The 14,258-nt window shown below is 46.7% G+C and overlaps 1 protein-coding gene across 6 annotated transcripts in view; it reads right to left on the bottom strand.

Moving 5' to 3' along the window:
* Positions 1–14,258, bottom strand: part of LOC143301883 (uncharacterized) — an 87,607-nt gene that overhangs the window by 25,243 nt on the left and 48,106 nt on the right. For all 6 annotated transcript variants that reach the window (XM_076616306.1, XM_076616309.1, XM_076616310.1 and 3 more), the window contains exons 20-22: positions 8,890–9,028; positions 6,190–6,258; positions 2,680–2,796 (exon numbers count right to left, since the gene is read on the bottom strand). In XM_076616306.1, the coding sequence (XP_076472421.1) occupies positions 2,680–2,796; positions 6,190–6,258; positions 8,890–9,028 (325 nt within the window). The remainder of the gene's footprint in view (positions 1–2,679; positions 2,797–6,189; positions 6,259–8,889; positions 9,029–14,258) is intronic.

Below are 14,258 nucleotides of genomic sequence, written 5' to 3'. Positions count from 1 at the left end.
CTCTCTCCCCCTCACTCACCTCTCTCTGTCACTCACCTCTCTCTCTCTTCCTCACTCACCTCTCTCTCCCTCACTCACCTCTCTCCCTCACTCACCTCTCTCTCTCCCCCTCACTCACCTCACTCTCTCACTCACCTCTCTCTCTCTCTCTCCCCTCTCTCTCTCTCCCCCTCACTCACCTCTCTCCCTCACTCACCTCTCTCCCTCCCCCTCACTCACCTCTCTCCCTCACTCACCTCTTTCTCTCCCTCACTCACCTCTCTCTCCCCCTCACTCACCTCTCTCCCTCACTCACCTCTCTCTCTCTCCCCCTCACTCACCTCTCTCTCTCCCTCTCTCACCTCTCTCTCCCCCTCACTCTCTCTCCGCCTCACTCACCTCTCTCTCTCCCCTCACTCACCTCTCTCTCTCCCCCTCCCTCACCTCTCTCCCTCACTCACCTCTCTCTCCCCCTCACTCACCTCTCTCTCTCCCCCTCACTCTCTCTCCCCCTTACTCTCTCTCCCCCTCACTCACCTCTCTCTCTCCCCCTCACTCACCTCTCTCCCTCACTCACCTCTCTCTCTCCCCCCCTCACTCACCTCTCTCTCTCCCCCTCACTCACCTCTCTCCCTCCCTCACTCACCTCTCTCTCTCCCCCTCACTCACCTCTCCCCCTCACTCACCTCCCTCTCTCCCCTCTCCCCCTCACTCACCTCTCTCCCTCACTCACCTCTCACTCACCTCTCTCTCTCCCCCCTCACTCACCTCTCTCCCTCACCTCTCTCTCCCCCCTCACTCACCTCCCTCTCTCCCCCTCACTCACCTCTCCCCCTCACTCACCTCTCTCTCTCCCCCTCACTCACCTCTCTCCCTCACTCACCTCTCTCCCTCACTCACCTCTCTCTCTCCCCCTCACTCACCTCTCTCCCTCACTCACCTCTCTCTCTCCCCCTCACTCACCTCTCCCCCTCACTCACCTCTCTCTCTCCCCCCTCACTCACCTCTCTCCCTCACTCACCTCTCTCTCTCCCCCTCACTCACCTCTCTCCCTCACTCACCTCTCTCTCTCCCCCTCACTCACCTCTCTCCCTCACTCACCTCTCCCCCTCACTCACCTCTCCCCCTCCCCCTCACTCACCTCTCTCTCTCTCCCTCACTCACCTCTCTCTCTCTCCCTCACTCACCTCTCTCTCCCCCTCACTCACCTCTCTCTCTCTCCCTCACTCACCTCTCTCCCTCACTCACCTCTCTCTCTCTCCCCCTCACTCACCTCTCTCTCCCCCTCACTCACCTCCCTCTCTCTCCCCCTCACTCACCTCTCTCTCTCTCCCCCTCACTCACCTCTCTCTCTCCCCTCTCTCCCCCTCACCTCTCTCTCTCCCCCTCACCTCTCTCTCTCTCCCTCACTCACCTCTCTCTCTCACTCACCTCTCTCTCTCTCCCCCTCACTCACCTCTCTCTCCCCCCTCACTCACCTCTCTCCCTCACTCACCTCTCTCCCCCTCACTCACCTCTCTCCCCCTCACTCACCTCTCTCTCTCACTCACCTCTCTCCCTCACTCACCTCCCTCTCTCCCTCACTCACCTCTCTCCCCCCTCACTCACCTCTCTCTCTCCCCCTCCCTCACCTCCCTCTCTCCCCCTCACTCACCTCCCTCTCTCCCCCTCACTCACCTCTCTCTCTCCCCTCTCTCCCCCTCACTCACCTCCCTCTCTCCCCCTCACCTCCCCTCTCTCCCCCTCACTCACGCTCTCTCCCCCTCACTCACCTCCCTCTCTCCCCCTCACCTCCCTCTCTCCCCCTCACTCACCTCTCCCCCTCACACACCTCCCTCTCTCCCCTCTCTCTCCCTCACTCACCTCTCTCTCCCTCACTCACCTCTCTCCCTCACTCTCTCCCCTCTCTCTTCCTCACTCACCTCTCTCTCTCCCCCTCACTCACCTCCCCCTCACTCACCTCTCTCTCTCTCCCCCTCACTCACCTCCCCCTCCCCCTCACTCTCTCTCCCCCTCCCCCTCACTCACCTCCCCCTCACTCACCTCCCCCTCCCCCTCACTCTCCCCCTACCCCTCTCTCTCCCTCTCCCCCTCACCTCTCTCCCCCTCACCTCTCTCTCCCCCTCCCCCTCACTCACCTCCCCCTCACTCACCTCCCCCTCCCCCTCACTCTCTCTCCCCCTCACTCACTCTCTCCCCCTCACTCACCTCTCTCCCCCTCACCTCTCTCCCCCTCACTCTCTCTCCCCCTCCCCCTCACTCACTCTCTCCCCCTCACTCTCCCCCTCCCCCTCACTCACTCTCTCCCCCTCACTCTCTCTCCCCCCCTCACTCACCTCCCCCTCACTCACCTCTCTCTCCCCCTCACTCACCTCCCCCTCGCTCACCTCCCCCTCCCCCTCACTCTCTCCCTCCCCCTCGCTCACCTCCCCCTCACTCACCTCCCCCTCACTCTCTCTCCCCCTCACCTCTCTCTCTCCCCCTCACTCACCTCTCCTTCACTCACCTCTCTCCCTCACCTCTCCCTCACTCACTCTCTCTCCCCCTCACTCACCTCTCCCTCACTCACCTCTCTCTCCCCCTCACTCACCTCTCTCTCTCCCCCTCACTCACCTCTCTCCCTCACTCACCTCTCCCTCACTCACTCTCTCTCCCCCTCACTCACCTCTCCCTCACTCACTCTCTCTCCCCCTCACTCACCTCTCTCTCTTGTTGCAGCTGTCTCAGCTCCTCTTCGTGCTGTATTTCTGCCAACGACCGTGACTGCACTGACTGGGGCGTCTGCTGCTGTCTCGCCCAGTTGGCAGTGGATGGTAACTGCACGTCATATCATTTCTGTATGTAGGTGTATATATATATATTTATTGCCTGAATTGCTGAAGTGTATGTTCTATCTTCTTTCTTTTTTTAACATTAAAAGAAAAAAAAGATAAAGCAACATCATATGATTCATATTAGTCAAAAACATTCAAGTGTGAACATGAAGAAAAATAACTTAAAATCATATGATTCAAATCAGTCAAAACATTCAAGTGTGAACATGAAGAAAAATAAATTAAAATCATATGATTCAAATCAGTCAAAACATTCAAGTGTAAACATGAAGAAATTAAGTTCAATAAGGAAAAAATCTGTATCAATACTGGCTTTTTGTACACATCTTACTTTCTCTCATCGCACTCTCACAACCTTCTGTATGCATTAGACATTCTAGAACAAAATTCTATCTCTCTGTGACTGCAGTCAAAAAGAAAGTATACATAAATTAATCAGTCAATAAGCAATTTTACCATTAGCTATTCCACTTGATGTGAGTGTTACTGAGAGAGAGAGAGAAAGTGTGTGTGTGTGTGTGTGTGTGTGTGTGTGTGTGTGTGTGTGTGGTGTGTGTGTGGTGTGTGGTGTGTGTGTGTGTGTGTGTGTGTGTGTGTGTGTCCATGACACTTGTTCATGTGTTTGTGTGTACACATTGATTACAACTTCTTCTTTCTCCATATGAATTTTTTTCCAGCAGGTTTGGTAACAGTATCCTGGCATGAAGAATGATGAAACACATCAACACAGTTTTTCAGAAACACCCCGAAAATGAATACTTCAAAGGAAGGGGAGTCTGCCCAGGTACTCAAAGCAGACTGAAAGCCACACAAAGACAATCACTTGACAGGTTGTACTGTCAGACCCATGGAGCTGAAGGGCATGGTCACCAGAGGATCAAAAGCACTGCTCGTCCTGCCACAGCTTCCATCAGCCCTGTGGCTCAAAACCCACCAGTATCTGACTGGTTAGGGTGGATATTTTTCACTCTGTGTGTGTGTGTGTGAGTGTGTGTGTGTGTGTGTGAGTGTGTGTGTGTGAGTGTGTGTGTGTTTCCAGATCTCCTGGCGTCTTCAAGCCCTTCAAACGTGTGCTAAAGATCCTGTGACATGACTTAAATGCACATGCAGGACATCAAACAATATCCAAGTTAACACATCCTCTGATCCAGGTCAGCTATCAGCAGGCCAAGGGAACACAGCCCCCATCCCTAAAAATGGACGACAGTTGCCCGAACAGGGGGGTAGAAAAGGTCACGTACACGAAAACCCATACGAAAAAAACCACCACCATCGATGCGACACCTAACCTAACCCCCATACACAAAACAAGAAGACACTTCTTCCTGTAATGTCTATCGTCCTTGCCAACCTTAACTGACATCTTATGGGACTGCACAGCACTTGTTGAGTGGTGGGGCAAAAAAAAAAAAAGACAAAAAAAAAAGGACAAAAAAAAAAGACAGACAGACAGAGAGTGAAAGCCTAAAATTCAAAAAAGGGGTGCAACCGTAAATCCCACCCATTTCAGCCTGGGGTGGCCAGGCCCAACTGCACAGAAAAAACAAACTGAAAGCGCAAAGGGAAAAAAATGACATTAGGGTCTCCACCAGTATGTGACCTCATGGCAACCAGAAACTAACAGTTTCCTGCTGACCACTGGTACAGACAGCGGCAGATGAACCTGGGTGTGGCTACCTGTCAGGACTGCACAATGAGTAATGCCAGTGAAATGGTACAGACACAGCATCAGATGAACCTGGGTGTGGCTACCTGTCAGGACTGCACAATGAGTAATGCCAGTGAAATGGTACAGACACAGCATCAGATGAACCTGGGTGTGGCTGCCTGTCAGGACTGCAGAATGAGTAATGCCAGTGAAATGGTACAGACACAGCATCAGATGAACCTGGGTGTGGCCACCTGTCAGGACTGCACAATGAGTAATGCCAGTGAAATGGTACAGACACAGCATCAGATGAACCTGGGTGTGGCTACCTGTCAGGACTGCACAATGAGTAATGCCAGTGAAATGGTACAGACACAGCATCAGATGAACCTGGGTGTGGCTACCTGTCAGGACTGCAGAATGAGTAATGCCAGTGAAATGGTACAGACACAGCATCAGATGAACCTGGGTGTGGCTGCCTGTCAGGACTGCACAATGAGTAATGCCAGTGAAATGGTACAGACACAGCAGCAGATGAACGTGGGTGTGGCTACCTGTCAGGACTGCAGAATGAGTAATGCCAGTGAAATGGTACAGACACAGCAGCAGATGAACCTGGGTGTGGCTACCTGTCAGGACTGCAGAATGAGTAATGCCAGTGAAATGGTACAGACACAGCATCAGATGAACCTGGGTGTGGCTGCCTGTCAGGACTGCAGAATGAGTAATGCCAGTGAAATGGTACAGACACAGCATCAGATGAACCTGGGTGTGGCCACCTGTCAGGACTGCACAATGAGTAATGCCAGTGAAATGGTACAGACACAGCATCAGATGAACCTGGGTGTGGCTACCTGTCAGGACTGCAGAATGAGTAATGCCAGTGAAATGGTACAGACACAGCATCAGATGAACCTGGGTGTGGCTGCCTGTCAGGACTGCAGAATGAGTAATGCCAGTGAAATGGTACAGACACAGCATCAGATGAACCTGGGTGTGGCTACCTGTCAGGACTGCAGAATGAGTAATGCCAGTGAAATGGTACAGACAGCATCAGATGAACCTGGGTGTGGCTACCTGTCAGGACTGCAGAATGAGTAATGCCAGTGAAATGGTACAGACACAGCAGCAGATGAACCTGGGTGTGGCTGCCTGTCAGGACTGCAGAATGAGTAATGCCAGTGAAATGGTACAGACACAGCATCAGATGAACCTGGGTGTGACTGCCTGTCAGGACTGCAGAATGAGTAATGCCAGTGAAATGGTACAGACAGCATCAGATGAACCTGGGTGTGGCTACCTGTCAGGACTGCAGAATGAGTAATGCCAGTGAAATGGTACAGACACAGCATCAGATGAACCTGGGTGTGGCTACCTGTCAGGACTGCAGAATGAGTAATGCCAGTGAAATGGTACAGACACAGCATCAGATGAACCTGGGTGTGGCCACCTGTCAGGACTGCAGAATGAGTAATGCCAGTGAAATGGTACAGAGACAGTGGCAGATGAACCTGGGTGTGGCTGCCTGTCAGGACTGCAGAATGAGTAATGCCAGTGAAATGGTACAGACACAGCAGCAGATGAACGTGGGTGTGGCTGCCTGTCAGAGACTCCGGAATGAGCGGAGTGTGAGTAATGCCAGTGAAATGGTGCACATGACAAGGCAGCAAAAACCAAAAACCAAAAAACCCAATAACTGCCTGCAGATGTATCCACTGAACTATTTACCTGAATGTTCTGCAGGGCCTGTTGCTGCTGCATTCGCCTCAAAGCTTCCTGCTGTTGTCTCTCCAACTCCTGCACACACCCACACCACACACACTGACACTCTGAGCAGGGTACTACACACAACTGCTCTCATTTTTTTCTAAAAAGACTGCAGGTTGTTCAGGCAGTATGTGTGCAGAGGGTGGGTTGTTTTTTTTTGTTTTGTTTTTTTGGGGGGTGGGGGGGTGTTTTTCTTGTCTGTTTTGTTTTGGTGTGTGTGTGTGTGTGTGTGTATGTGTGTGCACACTCGCACGCGCCTATGTGTGTGAGCAAGTGCATGCACACAATGTGAGCTAATGCATCAAGCCATTTGGATGAGGCAATAAACCAAGGTACCATGTGCAGAACACGCTTGGCACACAGTAAAAACAACCCATGGCTCTCCTCTGGCAGGATTCTGTAGAATATAACAACTCTGGTAGGTACACAACTCTAGCAAAACTCTGTAAAAGACAACCACTCTGATAGGTACACAACTCCTCTAGCAAAACTCTGTAAAAGACAACCACTCACAACTCTAGCAAAACTCTGTAAAAGACAACCACTCACAACTCTAGCAAAACTCTGTAAAAGACAACCACTCACAACTCTAGCAAAACTCTGTAAAAGACAACCACTCTGATAGCTACACAACTCTAGCAAAACTCTGTCAAAGACAACCACTCTGATAGCTACACAACTCTAGCAAAACTCTGTAAAAGACAACCACTCACAACTCTAGCAAAACTCTGTAAAAGACAACCACTCTGATAGCTACACAACTCCTCTAGCAAAACTCTGTAAAAGACAACCACTCTGATAGCTACACAACTCCTCTAGCAAAACTCTGTAAAAGACAACCACTCTGATAGCTACACAACTCCTCTAGCAAAACTCTGTAAAAGACAACCACTCTGATAGCTACACAACTCCTCTAGCAAAACTCTGTAAAAGACAACCACTCTGATAGCTACACAACTCCTCTAGCAAAACTCTGTAAAAGACAACCACTCTGATAGCTACACAACTCCTCTAGCAAAACTCTGTAAAAGACAACCACATCTGATAGCTACACAACTCCTCTAGCAAAACTCTGTAAAAGACAACCACTCTGATAGCTACACAACTCCTCTAGCAAAACTCTGTAAAAGACAACCACTCTGATAGCTACACAACTCTAGCAAAACTCTGTAAAAGACAACCACTCACAACTCTAGCAAAACTCTGTAAAAGACAACCACTCTGATAGGTACACAACTCCTCTAGCAAAACTCTGTAAAAGACAACCACTCTGATAGGTACACAACTCCTCTAGCAAAACTCTGTAAAAGACAACCACTCTGATAGGTACACAACTCAAGCAAAACTCTGTAAAAGACAACCACTCTGATAGCTACACAACTCCTCTAGCAAAACTCTGTAAAAGACAACCACTCTGATAGGTACACAACTCTAGCAAAACTCTGTAAAAGACAACCACTCTGATAGGTACACAACTCCTCTAGCAAAACTCTGTAAAAGACAACCACTCTGATAGGTACACAACTCTAGCAAAACTCTGTAAAAGACAACCACTCTAATAGGTACACAACTCTAGCAAAACTCTGTAAAAGACAACCACTCTGATAGGTACACAACTCCTCTAGCAAAACTCTGTAAAAGACAACCACTCTGATAGGTACACAACTCCTCTAGCAAAACTCTGTAAAAGACAACCACTCTGATAGGTACACAACTCCTCTAGCAAAACTCTGTAAAAGACAACCACTCTGATAGGTACACAACTCCTCTAGCAAAACTCTGTAAAAGACAACCACTCTGATAGGTACACAACTCAAGCAAAACTCTGTAAAAGACAACCACTCTGATAGATACACAACTCCTCTAGCAAAACTCTGTAAAAGACAACCACTCTGATAGGTACACAACTCCTCTAGCAAAACTCTGTAAAAGACAACCACTCTGATAGGTACACAACTCCTCTAGCAAAACTCTGTAAAAGACAACCACTCTGATAGCTACACAACTCTAGCAAAACTCTGTAAAAGACAACCACTCTGATAGCTACACAACTCCTCTAGCAAAACTCTGTAAAAGACAACCACTCTGATAGCTACACAACTCTAGCAAAACTCTGTAAAAGACAACCACTCTGATAGGTACACAACTCTAGCAAAACTCTGTAAAAGACAACCACTCTGATAGGTACACAACTCCTCTAGCAAAACTCTGTAAAAGACAACCACTCTGATAGGTACACAACTCTAGCAAAACTCTGTAAAAGACAACCACTCTGATAGCTACACAACTCGAGCAAAACTCTGTAAAAGACAACCACTCTGATAGCTACACAACTCCTCTAGCAAAACTCTGTAAAAGACAACTACTCTGATAGCTACACAACTCTAGCAAAACTCTGTAAAAGACAACCACTCTGATAGCTACACAACTCCTCTAGCAAAACTCTGTAAAAGACAACCACTCTGATAGGTACACAACTCCTCTAGCAAAACTCTGTAAAAGACAACCACTCTGATAGGTACACAACTCTAGCAAAACTCTGATAGGTACACAACTCTATATGAACGCAGTCAGGGCCTGACTACGGGCAATGGGTTCTGCCCAGCAGGTGTACGGCAATATACATGTATTTTTCCCTGAGAACGTGACAATGGAACTGACCCTCTTCCTGGCAGCAGCCTCTGCTTCCTGCTGTTTCTCCAGCTCTCTCTGTCTCTGTGTCTCTATCTCCTGCTGCTGCCGTGCCTCCTCCATCCGCTTCATCTCCTGCAGTGCTGCTTCCTCCTCCTCCCTCTTACGTCTGGGGAAAAAAAATATATATCATCCACACATAATTCCTCTTAACGTAACCTTCACCCACCCACCCCATCTCCCTCCACCTACACCAATCATACCATCAAATACACATAACCTCCACCCACACCAATCATACCATCAAATACACATAACCTCCACCCACCCCAATCATACCATCAATCACACATAACCTCCACCCACACCAATCATACCATCAAATACACATAACCTCCACCCACCCCAATCATACCATCAAATACACATAACCTCCACCCACCCCAATCATACCATCAAATACACATAACCTCCACCCACACCAATCATACCATCAAATACACATAACCTCCACCCACCCCAATCATACCATCAAATACACATAACCTCCACCCACCCCAATCATACCATCAAATACACATAACCACCACCCACACCAATCACAACTTCAAATACACATAACCTCCACCCATCCCAATCACACCATCAAATACACATAACCACCACCCACCCCAAACACACCATCAATCACACATAACCACCACCTACACCAAACACACCATCAAACACACATAACCTGTACTCACCACAAACACACCATCAAACACACATAACCTGTACTCACCACAAACACACCATCAAACACACATAACCTGTACTCACCACAAACACACCATCAAACACACATAACCTGTACTCAACCTAAACACACTATCAAACACACATAACCTGTACTCACCACAAACACACCATCAAACACACATAACCTGTACTCACCACAAACACACTATCAAACACACATAACCTGTACTCACCCCAAACACACCATCAAACACACATAACCTGTACTCACCACACACCACAAACACACCATCAAACACATAACCTGTACTCACCACAAACACACCATCAAACACACATAACCTGTACTCACCACAAACACACTATCAAACACACATAACCTGTACTCACCCCAAACACACCACACTCACCCCAACATATGGGACTTGAACATTTTGTCCTGTCATTCAAGACCCGCAAAAAACCCAATGAAAAGGAGGTGTGTCTTCAGCTTTTCTGTTTCGGGTTCCGATTGGAAACTGACAGCTCCACATCGATTTTTCATCACAGAAATAAATACGTGACCCTCCACCATGAAATGAGTCGCTTTGCACCTGACCACCTTTTTAGGCGGATGGGGGTCAGGTTGTATCTAGGCATAATTGTGTCTTCTTTTGCCTTAAAAGTGTGCTTAAAATACCTAACCCATCATTCTGATCGCCTATGACTTTGTAAAATCGATCAAACTTGACAAGCTTGTCCTCCCTAATCTCTTGGAATCAACCGGTCGAATCATACATCGTTTTAAAGGTCAAGTCTGTATCTTTCAGTCAATGTTCTTCTCACCAGAAAATAATTCTGCGTTGGTCTACTTCCAAAATTGAAATTTGTGCTGGAGGCAGACCAATCCAGTCCATATACACTTCACGTAGGTTCTAAGTTTGGCAGCCATCGTCAGTCTGAAGTAAACACACTGACAACGAAAACCCTGCCGGCCATGTCACGGGACATTCATGGCTGCTGATATCTAGAATTTCAGTATGTGCAAAAAAGAACGAGAGAGACTGAGTGAATGAGTGAGCGTGTGTGCACGACAGCTGGGGACAGACAAACAAAGACCATGTATTTCAGTTATTAAGATTAATAACAAAATGTGGCATTTATCATTTGAAACAGAGAAATCCGCTCATGATCTATCAGTCAAAAAAACAAGTAAACAAAAGGACTGTCTCTCAGAAAAAAACAAAAACAACCTAAACACTCACACAAAAAAAACAAAAATATCTTGCGGTATTCAGCTTTTCATTTGAAGTAATCCACTAATATTTCATAATCGGACAAATGAAAATTAAAAAAAGGAGATAAAAAAAAATATTAAAAAAATTAAAAACGTATATTCGCCTAAAAAAAGTTTCATTTACAGGTATTGCAGAATCAACGTGATTGTTTTTTTCTCAAACCAGCACACAGAGAGAGTGAGGGAGGGAGGGAGCTTGGGCTTTGAATGTTGTTTGAACTGGTATGAGGCGTAGCACGTGTGGGTGAGAGTAAACAGTGGTACTGGGACACTTCCGCTAAGTGTTAACAACATCAAGAGACCAGACTCCTTTCTCATGACTTGCAGGCAGAAATGGTTCCCCTGACTCACGACAGCCTGTCAGTGAAGCGAAAGCAGGAGTGGCCAGGCAAAAAAAACTGTCCAATCGTGAGCCTGCATTTTAACCTCTAGACTGCGCTGTTGACATACGGCACACGTCACTGAACTGTCGCTCACCAATGCTGCTTTGACGTGCGCCGTACGTCATGATACAACATTCTTTCTTTCTAAATCTGCACTGCAAAAAATACAGTCTGCTAACCATCAAATTAGCTCCCTTTCCCCCCGAGTACCAAAAGCTAAAAAAAAAAAAAAAAAAAAATTCAGCTCACTATTATATTTATGGCGAAAGTTTTGCAAGTTTGTACGAAGCACAAGTTGTGTTTGCAAAGCTATGGCTGCATGCAGACAAACCCCAACACTTGAACAAGCATCAGAAGAAATCTTTCAATGCGTGTGTGTGTGCGTGTGTGTGAGAGAGAGGGAGGGAGGGGGGAAGGAGATGACGTTTACAAAACTGAAAGCAGATAATGATAAACAGAATTGTATGCCTAAATTATTTTGTAAATACAATACCTGTAGAAGTGTGTGTAATGTCATTTTGTTTTGTATGAGAAAAGAGAGAATGAAGGGGGCGTGGCATCCCATGAACCAGTTTCAGGGGGGCGGGGGGGGTTGTATTTCAGCTTCAGAAAACAATCAGAAGTAAAATTGTACAATTTCATAAACTTTATACATGTAAAAAAACAAAAAAAACAACAAAAAACCCAACAAACTTGGTCTTTTATGCAATGTCTTTCAGGTATGCAGCATGGCGATGGTAATGTTCGTCCTGGACCATCTGGAGTTGACAACTTGCCACAAACCTACAGCTGACGACCAGCAGCAGCAAGACCAAAGGGCAGGAAACACGCCTCCAGCAATTCTGGATTACAACAAAAACATGGGTGCCATGGACCATCATGACCAACAGCTGCAGCCCTACAGTGCCACAAGGAAAACCCTGAAGTGGTACAAATAGCTATGTGTGCGTTTTCTACAAATTGCCATGCTGAATGCACTCATCCTCTACAAAAGAGCAGGCAACAATACATTCCTGGACTTTCAGAAGGACGTAATTAGTGCCATGACCAAGAACCAGACACTGCTGAAGATGACCACACTGTTTGTCTGTGTGGACGACACTTCACTGATGTCTTCACTGATGTCATCAAACCTACCCCACAGAAGGGGCGGCCACAAAGGAGGTGCACAGTCTGCTGGAAGAAAGGGCAAAGAAAGGATGTGAGGTTCTACTGCCCAGACTGCCCCAGCAAACCAGCACTGTGTCTTGAAGACTGTTTCCACAAGTACCACACACAGCGTTTTTACTGGCGATAGTGGGTGAGTCAGATTGACTCATTATTTGAACCTGTGAGTGTTAAAAACAAAATCTTGGTTCATTTTCCTTAATTTGATATATACTTTTACGCACTTCTCTTCAGTACTTTTTGAAATATAAACAAATTAAAATCATTGGCATGTTTTTTCTTGTTTTTCTGAAAATTTTCTCAGCATAAGCTATAGCAAAACATACTAGCAGTTAAGGGGTTAATCAATATCCTTGGGGTTTTTTCACGAGCGCTTTGCGGGCCTTTAAAGCGTCTGTATTCCATTTTCTAACTGGTGAAATATTTTATACATATCCACCATGCTTGTGTTTCAGTAACCAATCAAAAGCTAAAATGGCGTCTCTTAAAAAAAAAAACCCCCAAAAAAAACAAAAGCACTTAACCCTTTCCTGGGCACAAAATGGCTGTTTGTTTACTTCCTACAGGGCGGGAAAACTGCAGAAAATGGGCGTGTCTGTGGGTGCGTGTATTCAACATGCAATATCTCTGGAATCAATTATCAAACCATGCTTTCCATCCAAACAAAAAATAAAACATGCACAACTGAATAAAGAATGATTATTTATTCCTGGTGTTGTTTTCTCCTCTGTTCTTGTTTGAATGTGACGGAAAAACACAGCACAACCACAGTTCACTTTTTACACCACACTTTGCAGCAACACACGTCGTCTTCTCCTCTGTTCTTGTTTGAATGTGACGGAAAAACACAGCACAACCACAGTTCACTTTTTACACCACATGTGTGTACCATCAGCTCTCCTACCACAATACACATCAAACTGAAGTAGATATCCAGAAGTGGAGTCAGCAGCGCACCACACTGTCATGCCCCACTTGATGGGGATGGGCATATACTGACGTAGACAAATCCTGCCCTTGAATGGCACCACAGCTTCATCAATGCTAATTTCACATGATGGCTTGAAACTGGCAAAGAAAGTTTTGTTGGCCATTTCAATCAGATCCCTAACTTTGAAGAGGCGATCTCTGTGTGGGTCAGCTGGATCTGGCACGTTGTCACTGTCACACACATGAAGACATTCCTGGAGGGTTTTTTATCTTTTGAGGGGCATCACCTTACTCACACCAGGAACACCAAGCCTATCATCAGCACTCCAGTACATTTCATCCCCTGGCAAATTATGTATGCCCATCAATATCAAAGTGCCAAAGAAAGCCTTCATCTCAGGAACTGTTGTTTCTGTCCAGAGAGGATCGCCATTTTCTCCCTGGCATACTTGTTCGTGTCGGTTATGATTTTTGTCAACATTTGTTGTTCGAAAAGTTGAAGAAAGAAATCTGCCTTGTTGGACTGTCTCCTAAATTAATGTTTGGGCCAGTATCTTCATCAAATCTTTCTACAACAACGGGTGAAACATCATCCGTCCAACCGTTTCTGTCCCATGGCCGAAGATCGCCACGATCGTCAAAATCCAATTCAAACTCTTCATCACGATCATCCCAGTCACTGAGATCAGAAGTGTGCACACTGCTAACACTACTCACTTCAATATATGACAATGCTCGCACCTCTCAAAGCTCAACATCTTCCATACGAAAGCCTAGAAATGGCTCTTCATTTCCTGAATTGTCAAACAACTCCATGATGAAAATTCACAAATCAATCACTTCGGAAAAACTTCGATAAATTCACACATGGAGATGAGTCTTGATGCCAGCACATTGAACAT

The sequence above is a fragment of the Babylonia areolata genome, chromosome 28 (assembly GCF_041734735.1).
Source record: "Babylonia areolata isolate BAREFJ2019XMU chromosome 28, ASM4173473v1, whole genome shotgun sequence".
NCBI classification, from domain to species: Eukaryota; Metazoa; Mollusca; class Gastropoda; order Neogastropoda; family Buccinidae; genus Babylonia; species Babylonia areolata.
Note: the sequence above shows the minus strand (reverse complement) of the source record. Positions and strands in the feature narration are given on the sequence as shown.